Source organism: Cygnus atratus, chromosome Z (genome assembly GCF_013377495.2).
Source record: "Cygnus atratus isolate AKBS03 ecotype Queensland, Australia chromosome Z, CAtr_DNAZoo_HiC_assembly, whole genome shotgun sequence".
Taxonomy (NCBI): domain Eukaryota; kingdom Metazoa; phylum Chordata; class Aves; order Anseriformes; family Anatidae; genus Cygnus; species Cygnus atratus.
In genome coordinates, this window is record NC_066396.1 from 38774516 (window position 1) to 38788166 (window position 13651).

Genomic DNA, 13651 nt, shown 5'->3' on the forward strand with positions numbered 1-13651 from the left:
GTTCCTGACATCTTTCAGCTGATCTTGCAGATTTTCTGTATCTTTAGACCACTACTTTGGTTTAGAGAACATCTCTAGAACACAGCATATGGATCCAGCTTCTAGTACAGTTTGGGAATCTATTGATCTAGTTTCTTTTGTAAGTCCAGCACAAGATATTTCAAATGAAGCACAGAGTTAAGATATGGTAAAGAACTAGACACTATTCTGTGTAAAATTACAGCCTGAAATTATGGACAATTTGTACAAATGCCGGCTTTCCATACAAAATGTTCAAGAATTTCTAAGTATATCTCTGTTTTCTCCCCATTGAAATTTAAAGCCACCTAGTTCAAGGTCTGTATATAAACCAAAATTTAAGGATTATGTGAATGCTGTAGAACACTTTTGCTAGCTCAGCATTTCCCTTCCACTTCCAGTTCTTCTTCAATAAGGAAGACCAGAAAGCCCTGTAATCCTTTATTTCGGGTTATTTGTTCTTCAGTTATTTCTGAGGCTGGGGTGATGTTTAAATGAGATAAAGAACAGTTGCATGTATACTCCAAGCTTTTCTGACATACTAGGTAACTGTTAACTTCCTTTTCCTCTTGTGCATCTTTTGTGCTGAGACCCAAAGGCTTAATACATCCTAAGTTATTAGAATTATTCTCAAAGAGGCAGCCCATTTTTCCCCAACTACATTGTCCCTTACACTGTTGAACATGGAGTCCAAAGGAATCAGCTGCTCTGCAGTTTGGTTGGACTAAACACAATAGAAAGCAGACAGTGAAACCACAATGGAAGAGAACAGCAGCAGTGTTACACCTTATTGCCTTGTCTCCCTTAGAAAACTGAATTGATGGTGAAAACGATCATTTAAGAAACAAGACAGCAAAACTCCCAACTTTACCACTAATTCAACAACAGTCTTGCTTATAGGAGTACCCTTCTGTTCTCTTCAGTTTTTAACTAACACCTTGGATCCCCTGGAATCACATATACCAAAATCAGTGGTCTTTGTATAGTGTGGTTTGCCAGATGCTTTTTCGAAATACCTTCACTTTGAAAAGAGTTCAACAAAGAGTTCATCCACACAGTTGGGTGCTATTATCATAGAAAAAAGCAAAGGCATTTTGGTTATGTATTAGTAATAGGATACACCTTCTCATCTGTCTTTCAGTGGAACTTCCCATTGGTTATGTTTATCTGGAAGATCGCCCCTGCCCTTTGTTGTGGAAACACAGTGGTTGTCAAACCAGCAGAACAAACACCACTGACTGCCCTTTACATGGGATCCTTAATTAAAGAGGTAAGTCAGTAACAGCACAGTTTTTTGCCCTTCTTTGAAATGTAAGAGAATACCGCAGCTGAAATGCCACAGAAGTAATATAAGCTAGGCTGTCCTCTGCAAGTACTTCTCATTGCATGTCTAGCCTTGTGCTATGGAACTTACCCTACTGTAAACCAGTGAAACAAATCCAGGGCAAAAGCATACATATCTTTCAGCTTTATCCACGCACACAGAGTAAACAAAACAAAACAATACAAAATAAACAAACAAAAAAAAACTCACAATAGCAACTTAGTAAACTCCATTCCTTGGTAAACAGTACCTTTCAAAGTTAAAAGTAAACAAGAAGCCAGGAGCAGAGTATTTAGAAATGGGTGGCCATGGCTTTATTAGCATAGTTATCACAGAAAATAACCTGTTTGTACAGCTAATTGTTATCAGATAATTATTATTATTTTTTAACTGAATATACTTTTCACCCAGCTGGGTTTGTAATTAACAGACAGATGTAAGTCTGCATTGCTTGACTGCTGCCAAACTTATGAACTTTCTTCACACAGAAACTGGGAGCACTTTGTGCTCTTGAATGTAAGGAGTGTCATAGTTTATCCAGCGGTTCCAAATTTACATTGGCTATTGTGCCCAGCCCAGCAAACACCCAAAGAACAGTTAAACAGTTTAGCTATCTCGCTTCCCAATAAGATCAACAAATGTAATCTAACATGTTTGAAGAGTTGGCACAGATGTCAATAACTGCCAGCTCAGTAACCTTGTACAGTGCTAATGGCAATGACTTGGCACTTTTTATTATTCTGGTTCAAAACAATGATTCAGCATAGCACACAGTCTTCAGTGCTATTTCAAACAAATTAAATGAGTATTAAGAAGAAACTAAATCCTACTGTTATTTTATTACATAGGAAATGCTATTAGATAGTATTGGGTCAAGGAGATAAAAAAGCAGGTATCTTTTCTATTTCTGATTACTTAAAAGGAGAGCTCTAAAGTGGGAATGTGATCATAGATCACTTTTGCATGCCATTTTAGAATTGTTACTGATAATGACTGGTAGAACACTAAAACATTTTTAGTAAAGGATATACATTTTACCCATTTAGTGTTCATCTGGATGAGAAGTTTAGGTATGCCATTGTTAAATGTCTTTAGTGTATTATCTGGTAGATATAGTACGGTTTTAATAAAAGACAAATTTATATCATCATGTCCCTCAAGAATTATTCAACCAAACATTGCTGAGTTTTAGTTTACATCTGGATTACCCACGTAAAGTTGGAACCTGACTCCCTGTTGGTGATCAAAACCTCAGTGATCAGTTAACCACTTACTTTAGAATTCTTGTGAAACTGTGTAATGATTTAAAATCTAAATTATTCTCAAGTATACACATCTAAAAAAGAAATACTGTCATTCCTGGTAATCCTTCCTATCCGTCTTAATAGTCCTCACAAAATTTCTTTGCTAATACACAGAGAATAACTTCTAACACAGACATGAAAATTGGTGTGAATTAGTCTCATAGAAAGATTTTCTCTACAAATTATGTGTGAAACACAATACTAAGAAAATCGAAAGAACCTCATCATCTCATCAGTTCCTGGGTATTCTATGACTTATTAACCAGAAAAGTTAAATGAGCATTAAAAAACTGATGGAACATATTAGAGCACTTGAACCTGTAAGAAAATAAAGTTACTCAAACAAAAGTAATTGTCTGCTGTCCATAATGAAGGACATGAGGCTTAGGAGCTATAAGTCACCGACTGAAATACACCATTTTACAAACAAAAATGGAATCTACGCATGCAATTCAAAAGTCACAATTAATGCTAAAAAGAGACATATTTAAGTGACAATACAAGAGATGCATTTTTTTGTCTTTTAATTTTATGCTTTCTCTGCTTGATAAGTGCCATCGAGATTCCATAGCTACTTCATAAACTGACATGAAATCCAGCAGCACTTCATATATTCAAGGGAGTTTGCCTGAAGTTAGAAAAAAATATTTTATTTTGTCAATGGAAGAAACATATCTAGTATAGAATTTGTAGGAAAATAGAGGTTTGATTTGACTCAAAAGTTTCCATTTTCTTTAACTATAAAGTTTGCCAGATAATGGAACTTTACATGTCTTCAGTAGCCAACTTTTTCATGCTTGGTAAATGGTCTTCTCTTTCTGTGTTGTTAACTGTCATTTTATCCATTCTCTACTGCTGTCCAGAGAAAGAAGTAAAAATATTGAGTTGAAAGTATCATTTCCATCATTTTTATTAAAATAATTTTATTGGAAGTCAGCAGATCATTAATTAAATGCCATTTAATATGAGAGATAATGAGCAAAAATCACCAAGCACACAGAATGATTCAAACAACTTTAATGATGTTGACAAAAAATTAAGCCATCTTTTTCTTTACATATCCGAGTGAGAGAGAAAAAAAAAAAAAAGTACATTTTGCCAACGGCACTAAAAACTAAAATAATGTGTTCTTTTCTTGTGTTTGTGTATTTTTTTATGGTTTGCTTTTAAGAAAATGCTCAATGGCATAAAAAAATCTGTTGGGGTTCATAAGTCATGTGAGAAATGGACATGTCTGGGGCTGTAAGGCTGAGAATAACTGTATTACTCTGAAAAAGTGGCTGGAGAACTGAAAAGGGAAATAAGACTATATGAGACATGTTCTTCTAGTCATCATTACTTCTCCAATTTTATGGCGTTTTCTCTTCCAATTCAGGCAGGATTTCCACCTGGAGTTGTAAACATTGTGCCAGGCTTTGGACCTACTGCTGGAGCTGCTATTTCTCACCACATGGATATAGATAAAGTGGCCTTCACAGGCTCTACTGAGGTATTATAATGAATGCAAGAAAATATAAGCAGGAACTGTGCCCCTCTGATTCCCAGTAATGATTTAATGTCTAACTTGTTCTATGTAACTGTTTTAACTTTTTTCTTTCTTTTGGCTGCTGGTTTGTTAAACAAAGTCTGTTTAATGATTTGTTGGTTATTATTAACTTTAAACATATTTAAACAATGTTTGTATTGCAGGAAAGCCCTTCAAACAAAGGCACTCCATGAGATACAATGGTTTCTATATACCAATGCTATTTTAAGGCTTGTCCTTTAAAAAGGAAACATTTTAATAACTTTTGTTGTTTGCTTCTTTTTAAGTATAACTTTAAAAAAAAAATGCAAAAAGTGAAAAAAGCTGTGCTCTGTTCTCTTTAATAACATGATGGTAGGAATTTACTTCAGAATTCTCATTCCTCGTCCTGCACACATGTAGGTGAGGTGATGGGTTTAGAGTATTTGAATGATACAGATAATTATTTGGGTGGTCTTAGAAGTGTATGTATCAGTTACACATCAGAAGGATATGTATCAGTTTAACAATTGAAAGGAAGGTCACTGTTAATTTTTCCTAACCTCTGCTCTCGAGAACAAAGATTGATATGACCGAAGATTTCTCAATGCAGGCACTCTCTAACTTTATCCTTACTACAGTACAGTACTATCCATCTGTATGCATAGTACTTTCTGTTTGTGTGCATGCTACATGGAAGAGCTGCCAACTGGTCTTTTAACTTCTTGGATGTGCACTCCAAAGATAAATATCATTGCCTCATGTCAACAGTCAGTGTACACTGAGAGCAAGATCTGTGTTTATTCTCAGAAACCATCAGCATTAAAATAGTGGGAAAAGAAAAGGGTCCAAAACCAGGACATATGAGAAATAGTCCATATATATTCCCAGCAGACAGTAACTAAGTTCCCCATGCCCAATGTCCTCCAAAGGCAGGTGGACAGGATCATATTTCAGGATCATATTTCAGAATCATATTTCCTGATTTTGGTGGCTGTCCCTTTCTTCCAACAGTATCATGAAGAGCTATTCCCAAAGACAGGAAGGCTGACACTCAAGGGAAGATATCTGATGGTTACTACACACTAGCAGTTACAGGCCAAAGCTGCAAGTGCCGCAAGATTTTTTTTTTCCTCACAATTTTCCCATGATAATTCTCATAAAAAAAAGTTCATTTAATTATGCCACTAGTGGAAAGAAACAGGACAGGGGCTCTGCCTCGCTGTGCCCATTTCCTCTTCTTTCAGGTCTCCTTATTACTGATAAGGGAGAAACTATAATAAGGCAGTTAGTCATGCAGGCACTGTAGATATCTACATTTTCTCTCATTCAATTCATGTATCAAAGGGTTTTCCCATATATACATTTCAATTTATTGAGAGCAAGTAGCAGAGCACAAATCAATGTCTAGTTTGATTACACATGCAAGCAAGTAGAATCATGGTACCAAACGGACATCAGATCTCTTTGTTAGATAAAATTAATATTTCCAGGGGAAAACAGTTCTAGGAAGCAGTTCTACTGCTTTGTAGATTGCAATTCATCTACACACTGACTCTTTCCTTCCAATTCTTCTCTCTCCTTTTTTTTTCTTATTATTTTTATTTCTACAATTATTTATTTCTATAGCTACTGGTTACACGATTCTGAGCTATGACTTCCACTTTCAAGGAAATCAGAGAAGTGTTACTGGGGTGATATTTTTTGAGGTTAAGGTGTCTTTTTTTCTGCCTTTTAGGTTGGAAAACTGATCAAAGAAGCTGCAGGAAAGAGCAACCTGAAAAGAGTTACATTGGAACTTGGAGGAAAAAGTCCTAACATTATATTTGCAGATGCGGATTGTTAGTAGCATTTTCATTACATAAACTACTTTTTCAAGTCCCATATAGTTTTTCTCCTCTTTGTTAAAAAGAAAAAAAAAAAAAAAAAGCAAAAGAGTTTTGTTTTGTTTTGTTTTTTGTTTTGTTTTGTTTTGTTTTGTTTGCTTGTTTGTTTTGTTTTATTCCATTTTGTTTTCTGGTCCTGCCATAGTTTCAAAGCAAATTGTCATCAGAAATTGATGGCTCTTGAATGAACAGGAACATCTGGCAGCTTGCCAAGCCTTATTGTAATTATGATTCTAATGGAACATGAATTCAGAACCAAAAACAGCTAGATGGACCTTATTAACTTCCTAGCTGAATTTTTCTCTTGGTACTGTCAATAAAGCAAATAATGTTGAACCAACATTTCACATACAACAGTTGAATGTGTGTTTGTCTTGCCATACTGTGCTAGTCTACATAAGAGTAGCTTTGGACTTCAGTAAATAGATGAATACCCGTGTTTTAAGGGACCATATAAATAAAAACTGTTAAAAAGGGAAACAAGATGTCATTACAAAGGTTTGCAAATAATTTAAGAGGTGACCACTCAAACTTAAGATCTGATGAACTCTGCATTTCTTTACAGTGGACACAGCTGTGGAATTTGCACATATTGGTCTATTCTACCACCAAGGACAGTGTTGTATAGCAGGATCTAGAATTTTTGTGGAAGAGCCCATTTATGATGAGTTTGTTCGCCGGAGCATTGAACGAGCAAAGAAGTATACCCTTGGGGATCCTCTGTTGCCTGGTGTACAGCAGGGCCCTCAAGTAAGTAATATTACACGTCTTATATAATTTTGACAGAACATCACACTTTAAAGTACTTCAAAATCTACTCCAGTGGTAGTGTTAAGTCTACTTATTATTGTCCAGTAGTTAGACTGGATAAAAAAATGGAGTGAGGGTTGTTTGTATTACCATGATATGCCTAAGGGTAGATATTCATTCTATTTTCCAGTATTATGGAAAGGGGACAATTATATAGAACTTAAATGCATTGAGAAAATTACAGAGCAACAGCTGTAAAACTGTAAGTTCGATCACCCATGTTGGAGTGCTAGCATTATATTCAAACACTGCCAATGTAAATGAGTAGCTTGATGAAACTAAAGCTGGTAGTGGTTTTTACCCTTTTCCAAGGTGCTAGTGTTTCATTATGATGTTCTCAGTTTTAGAATATTCCACAATTAAAAAACAGCACTTTATATTTTTTTACTGGTTGTGTTAAAAGTGTATGCCAAGAGCTTCCCTATTAAATGAAGGCTGAAATGCAACATTAATAAGCATTACTATCATAGTACTATGGATTCAGTGGATTCTGTCAATCACATCAGAGAATTGTTAAATTATTTTTTTCCTGAGTCTTATTCCCATATCAGTTTATACTATAGGATATACATTTTCTTGGAAGAGCTACTATAAACACATTTGATCATCACAGAACAAAGGAATTGTACCAGAGACAAAGCAAAAGCTGGAGACAAAGGAACTCCCACACATTCAATAATGTAATATATTCTTCATTGGTTATCACAGTCATTTTTTGTAATCAAAGAAACAAAGTAAATTGGGAAATTTTATTCCAAGCTACACAAGCTAATGTAAAAATCATAAGGATCCTATTTTGATATCCTGTGATGTGTCTAGCTAATGAGTTAATATGTTCAGCTAAATAAATCTAAATGCCAGAGGACAAGAATTTTCTAACAAGGAAACTCCAGGAATTCAGGTATATTTTTGTCAGTCTGGTGTACAGCTAACACAGAGCTAACAGAAATCTAGTCTTATATTATTGTGGCTTTACTGAGTTTGAAATTCATATTAGCATTTTAAATAAGAAACAAAAGTAAATTTTACTTAAAAGGGACAGTTAAACATTTGAAAAAAAAATACTAAAACATTAGAAGGAAGGGGAGGAATCCTCTCAGCATTTGCTTTCTTTGACCTCTTTTACTTGTTAGCAAGATTTAGAAGAAATCATGAGTTTTTCACAGGTTAACGAAATTTGTCCTGCTAGAATTGGTATGTTCTGTTTCTGTCTGTGCTGTTCTTATAGTCCAATTTTAATGGAAAATGTAATCATGCACTTTAGATAAATTTATTTTGCAGTAATTGCTTTTAGTCTCTCATTGCCCTTAAATCATGTGCTGTTCTTTGCCTAATTCTCTTTTGAAAAGGAAACCTATTCACTATGCTGTGTCATAGAGCCTCCTTGAAAGCCAAGTTTGTCCTCCAGTTCACAGGCTCTCTGGGACAGCACCTGCCTCAGGCAGAAAGTTTGTGTAGTGCTTTGCACAATGAGCATGAAAGAAGAGACAAAGTCCCTACTGGAATGCAAAAGATCATATATATGCTAATTCACACATTATTAAGAAAAATTATGATGATAATAATAACAAAGGGATGACTGAAAACAACATGAGCTGTATCATCTAAACGTTTTCTTCTCTTCATGATGTTTATGCACAAGAGATATTTGGCCACCAAGGTAGCAGAAACTTTATGTCTTCAGCATGTACTAAGGTAATTGTTTGAAAGCATAATGACAAGGGGAGCACATGGCACTAAAAATCACCTCCTTATGAATATCCTTATAAATAAATATCCCCATAAATATCATAGCTTTTATCATAGCTTTAGTTGAGTAACTGTTTAGTCTAATACACATCCAAGATTCCCCAAAACATTTTAAAATACTATATTTTTTCTACAATGGTAAGACTTGTAGCTTAAGCTGAAATGCCACTTTTTAACTGTATGAATAAGAAAATAAGATGCACACCTACTTCACTGGCTGATAAATATTATCATAGAGAAGTAGTGTTCGCGCAAAAGTCCCCCCAGAAGTAATCTCAGTGTCTTCGTGAGCCAGTTCTTGAAGGGTTGAACTCCGAAAGAGTGAAGAAAAGAGTCATGAAACTGTGAATAAATAAATAAATTAATTAATAAAAGAGAGGGTGTTGTATTGTAGGCCTTTATCAAAGAAGCATTGAGTTTTTCTTGAAATAAATGTTACCTTGTACACAATTTCCCTACAGGCATGAAGTTAGGAAAAAATTCTTCATTGAAAGGGTTGTGGAGTATTAGAACAGGCTGTCCCATTAAGTGAATGAGTCACCATCCTTGAACATATTTAAAAGACGTAGATGTGGTGCTTAGGGACATGGTTTAGTGGTAGACTTGGCAGTGATAGGTTAACTGTTGACTTGATGATCTTAGAGGTCTTAGAGAGAAGAGGAAAGGAAATGAGAAGTTTTCTTCTTTCCTGTCCTGCATGATATTCTTGTCTCTAAATTGGAGAGACATGGATTTGATGGATGGACCGGACCACTTGCTGGGTAAGAAATTGTTTGGATGGTTGCACTCAAAGAGTTGCACTTAATGTATCAATACCCACATGGAGATCAGTAATGAGTGGTGTTCCTCAGGGGTCAGTACTGGGACCAGTTTGTGAGTTACACCAAGCTGTGTGGTGTGGTTGATATACTGGAGGGAAGGGATGCCATCTAGAGGGACCTGGACAGGCTTGAGAGGTGGTTCTGTGCAAACCTCATGAGGTTCAACAAGGCCAAATGCAAGGTCCTGCACGGGGCAATCCCACAAATCCCACAGATACAGGCTGGGTAGAGAATGGATTGAGAGCAGCCCTGATGAGAAGGATCTGGGGGTGCTGGTTAGTGAGAAGCTCAACATGAGGTGGCAGTGTGCACTTGCAGTCCCAGAAAGCCAGCCAAATCCTGACCTGCATCAAAAGCAGCGTGACCAGCTGATCAAAGGAGGTGATTCTCCCTCTCTACTCTGCTCTTGTGCGACCCCACCTGGACCACTGCATGCAGTTCTGGGGTCCCCAGCACAAGAGGGACATGGACCTGTTGGAGTGAGTCCAGAGGGCCATGAATTTGATCGAAGGACTGGAGCACCTGTCCAATGAAGACAGGCTGAGGGAGTTGGAGTAGTTCAGTTTGGAGAAGGCTCCAGGGAGACCCTATACTGGCCTTCCAAATACATAGAGGGGTCGTAAAGGAAAGCTGGGGAGGGACTCTTTGTCAGGGAGTGGAGTGATAGGACTAGGAGCAACAGTTTTAAACTAAAAAAAAAAAAAAATTAGTTTAGCTATAAGGAAGAATTTCTTAACTCAGAGGGTGGTGAGGCATTGTAACATGTTACCCACAGAAGTTGTGGATGCCCCATCCTTGGAAGTATTTAAGGCCAGGTTGGATGGGGCTTTGATCCAGCCAGTCTAGTGGAAGGTTTCCCTGCCCATAGTAGGGGGATTGGAATTCAATGATCCTTGAGGTCCCTTCCAATCCAAACCATTCTATGATTCTGGGACTGTAATAAATGTGAGCTCTTTCTACTCAGGTGTACAATATTTCCTTCAACCCATTTTGTCACTAAAAAAATAGTTAGAGAAGTGGAAATCTCTCTTGTAGCCCCTTTGTGAGCTTTTGTGAGTGGAAGTGTAAACTCCCTTTCCAGCCAAACGCACTAAAACCTGCTATACCATAGAGCAAAACTGAAATATGCTTGGCATATGTTGTATTTCCTGGTGAACTTGGGGGAGAGGGAGAGAGATTGGCTTCATCCAGCAAAACATCTGTCATCTGTTTTTCTCAAACCACAAAGGTAAGAGTCTTTATTCCACTAACAACTCAGAAGGACCAGAAAACAGTACTGAATTTCAGTTTTAATGTACTACTTCTTTTCACCTTTCCTTAATAGTTTAGGGGAAAAGCAGGGACAAGCTACCAGCCACAGCAAAGCACAGAATAATCTTGCAGGCTAGATCAAGTCCTCTGTTATGATTGCAGAAAAAAGTTCAGCAGTTCTCATTTGGATTAAACATTTGTGGTTGACAACAATACTAGGAGAAGTATAAGATACATTTTTTTTCTTTTGTATTGAAGAAACACAGCATATCAGTCCCTGCACAGCTGACGCTAGTATGTCAAAATTTCTTTTTAATGATTTATTTGAGAAAAAAAAAAAAAAAACTTTTGAAAAGTTAATGACAAGAATGTTTGCAGGGCTGTCCAGATGTTCTACTTCAACACATGCAATTGAACAAAGCTGGAACATTGTTAAGTTGCAGTTAATGAGCTAGAAGTATAGTTATCAGTGTATGCTGCTTTCATCCCTGCAATATCTTTTCATTTAGATTGATAAGGAGCAGTTTCAAAAAATCCTGGAGCTAATTGAGAGTGGGAAAAAAGATGGAGCCAAACTGGAATGTGGAGGAGGTCCATGGGGAGACAAAGGTTACTTCATCCAGCCCACAGTTTTTTCTAATGTTACAGATGATATGCGCATCGCCAAAGAAGAGGTAAATAAATTCTTGGCAGTCCATACTTTCACTGGAGATTGTTTAAATTTCTGTACAAAATATCCATTTAGAAGGTCAAGTGGTGGCATAAAAATGTTCCCAGTAAATCTGTCGTTCCAGCCTGGTGTTGTTTAAAATCCTTTTCTTGGTTTCTTATGCCCATTTCACCAACTCAGTGGAGGTGAGGGAGAGGAGTGTGAGGCTGGCCTGCCAACAAAGGCTCCAGCTTAAGCTGATAGGAGTCAAGAAATGTTAAGGCTAGGACTGTTAATAACATCACCCCATACTACCCGTGTCTTAGATATCAGTCATGGTAACCTGTAACTGAGAAACAAACCTTGAAATCACAGCTTATGACCTCTTCACTCCTTAAGGAGCCACTCAGGTTGTGGTTTGACACAAATGTGCCAAACAATTATTTTGCAATGAGAGAGGTTGTGCTTCCACACGCATTTTGCCTGGTAACAATTTCAACAAAGCAAAGTTTTGCCTCTGCAGGGTTATTTAACCTAGATCCGTTTGCAGAAGTGCCCACACAGTATTGAACGGCTTGTACTAAATCAATTAAGGGGGCATTGCCAGGACAGCAATGACCAGCTGGAAAGAACCAGAGCGTTAGGACTGCAGATCTGCTTTTCTCTTGAGAAACCAGTCCTCCAAAAACATCCCCAGAGTGCAGTTATGACCTCTTCTCTTTCTGTTTGTTGTTGTTGCTGTTGTTGGTTGGTTGCTTTGTTTTTTTTTTGTTTGTTGTTGTTGTTGTCTTTTTTTTTTTTTACATTCATCCTGATTAATAATGGGTGCAACTGGTGTCCATTATAATTCACACTAGAAACTCCTTCAAAATTGTCAGAAATCTAGGTGCTACTATTTGCAGCCAGCAATACTGCTGCTGCATTCTGCTGAACATACCTTCATGTTAAAATGAACAAACAGCAGAGCATAAAGATCTGATTGCAAAGGGAAGAAAAATAGGAGAGAGCTGCCCAAGAAGTAATTTCAGTTATTCCTTTTGGTCTGGATGGTAGGTAGGAGACAACACAGAGATGTTTCCTTCAGGTCAATAATACAACAAGAACAGATCCTCTCACATTATTTTGAATCTATTGAATAATAAACCTCCACAAAGCCAAGGCAATTTAAGGAATATTTGGGTTGTGGGAGAACGTTCTTCTGATCTATATAAATCATACCATACAAGTCCAGTGAGAAAGTATCATTAAACACTTTCAAGGAAAATCAAGTGGAAAACTCAATCTGTGGGAAAAAGAGTAATTAGATGTGGTAGTGCCCCCTGCCTACACAGCATTACCACTGGGTAATTTTATTTTATTTTTTTTCCCCATAAGAGGTTAACTTCATTTGTTGCAGGCTAAAAAGTCTTACCTTTATGTTAATTTATAATCCTTTTTAGAACTCTGTTTTAAATGTATCCTCTTGACCAAATTAATTTAGGAATAAGACTGTCTGACAACAAAAACAACAACAAAAAGTTGTATTAAATATTTATTATTTTTAACAATACTAGTCCACTTCATATGTTTATGTATGTTTGAAACAGATATTTGGACCTGTTCAACAAATTATGAAGTTTAAAACTGTAGATGAAGTTATCAAGAGGGCAAATAATACTAGTTATGGCTTAGCAGCAGCAGTTTTTACCAAAGACATTGATAAAGCACTGACATTTGCAGCTGCTCTTCAGGCTGGGACAGTATGGTAAGTCATGACTTATTTAATTCTTCCCTCAGAACTACAGTTGACAATGGCAGTAATTGTAGGACATTTTAACACTTCTTTGGGGGCATACATTTTTATTTCCATTCTTTTTCACCTTTAGAGAGGTAGGTTAGTGCCATCCTCCTCTGACTCTCTTCCCCTCACCTTTCCATACTTAATGTGCTGCTAGACAAATATTTCTTCTAAGTCTTCATGCAGTTGTCCTGTAAACTTAGTCTGAAAAAAAAAAAAAAAAAAAAAAAAAAAAAAAAAAACAGTAAGAGTACTGCTTTACTTTCCATTCAGGATCCGGGAATACCCCAACACATCCTCAAATTACAGGGATCATTTTCTGTAATTGCTTGGTCGTTAACCTGTGAAGAGTATCCTCCTGTAGTGAAAAAGATTAATAAAATGTGGTTGAGAAAGGGAAAAAATCACAAGAGGGGGAAAGAACTGTTTCAAGTAAGAAGATACCAAGGGAAACTATAAGGCTGAAAAAGCAGCCGATGAATCTGCCACGCAGAAATAGAAAAGAAAGAGGCCACCTACATGGATCAAGAAAGGCAAAGTCTGAGAGAAACAATAGTG

General features: G+C 36.7%; 1 protein-coding gene across 1 annotated transcript in view; it reads left to right on the forward strand.

Moving 5' to 3' along the window:
- ALDH1A1 (aldehyde dehydrogenase 1 family member A1) overlaps positions 1–13651 on the forward strand; it is a 38152-nt gene that overhangs the window by 20564 nt on the left and 3937 nt on the right. Inside the window, exons 6-11 of the mRNA XM_035558541.1 lie at positions 1160–1288; positions 4022–4135; positions 5889–5991; positions 6602–6786; positions 11177–11341; positions 12903–13060. Coding sequence (XP_035414434.1) covers positions 1160–1288; positions 4022–4135; positions 5889–5991; positions 6602–6786; positions 11177–11341; positions 12903–13060 — 854 coding nt within the window. The remainder of the gene's footprint in view (positions 1–1159; positions 1289–4021; positions 4136–5888; positions 5992–6601; positions 6787–11176; positions 11342–12902; positions 13061–13651) is intronic.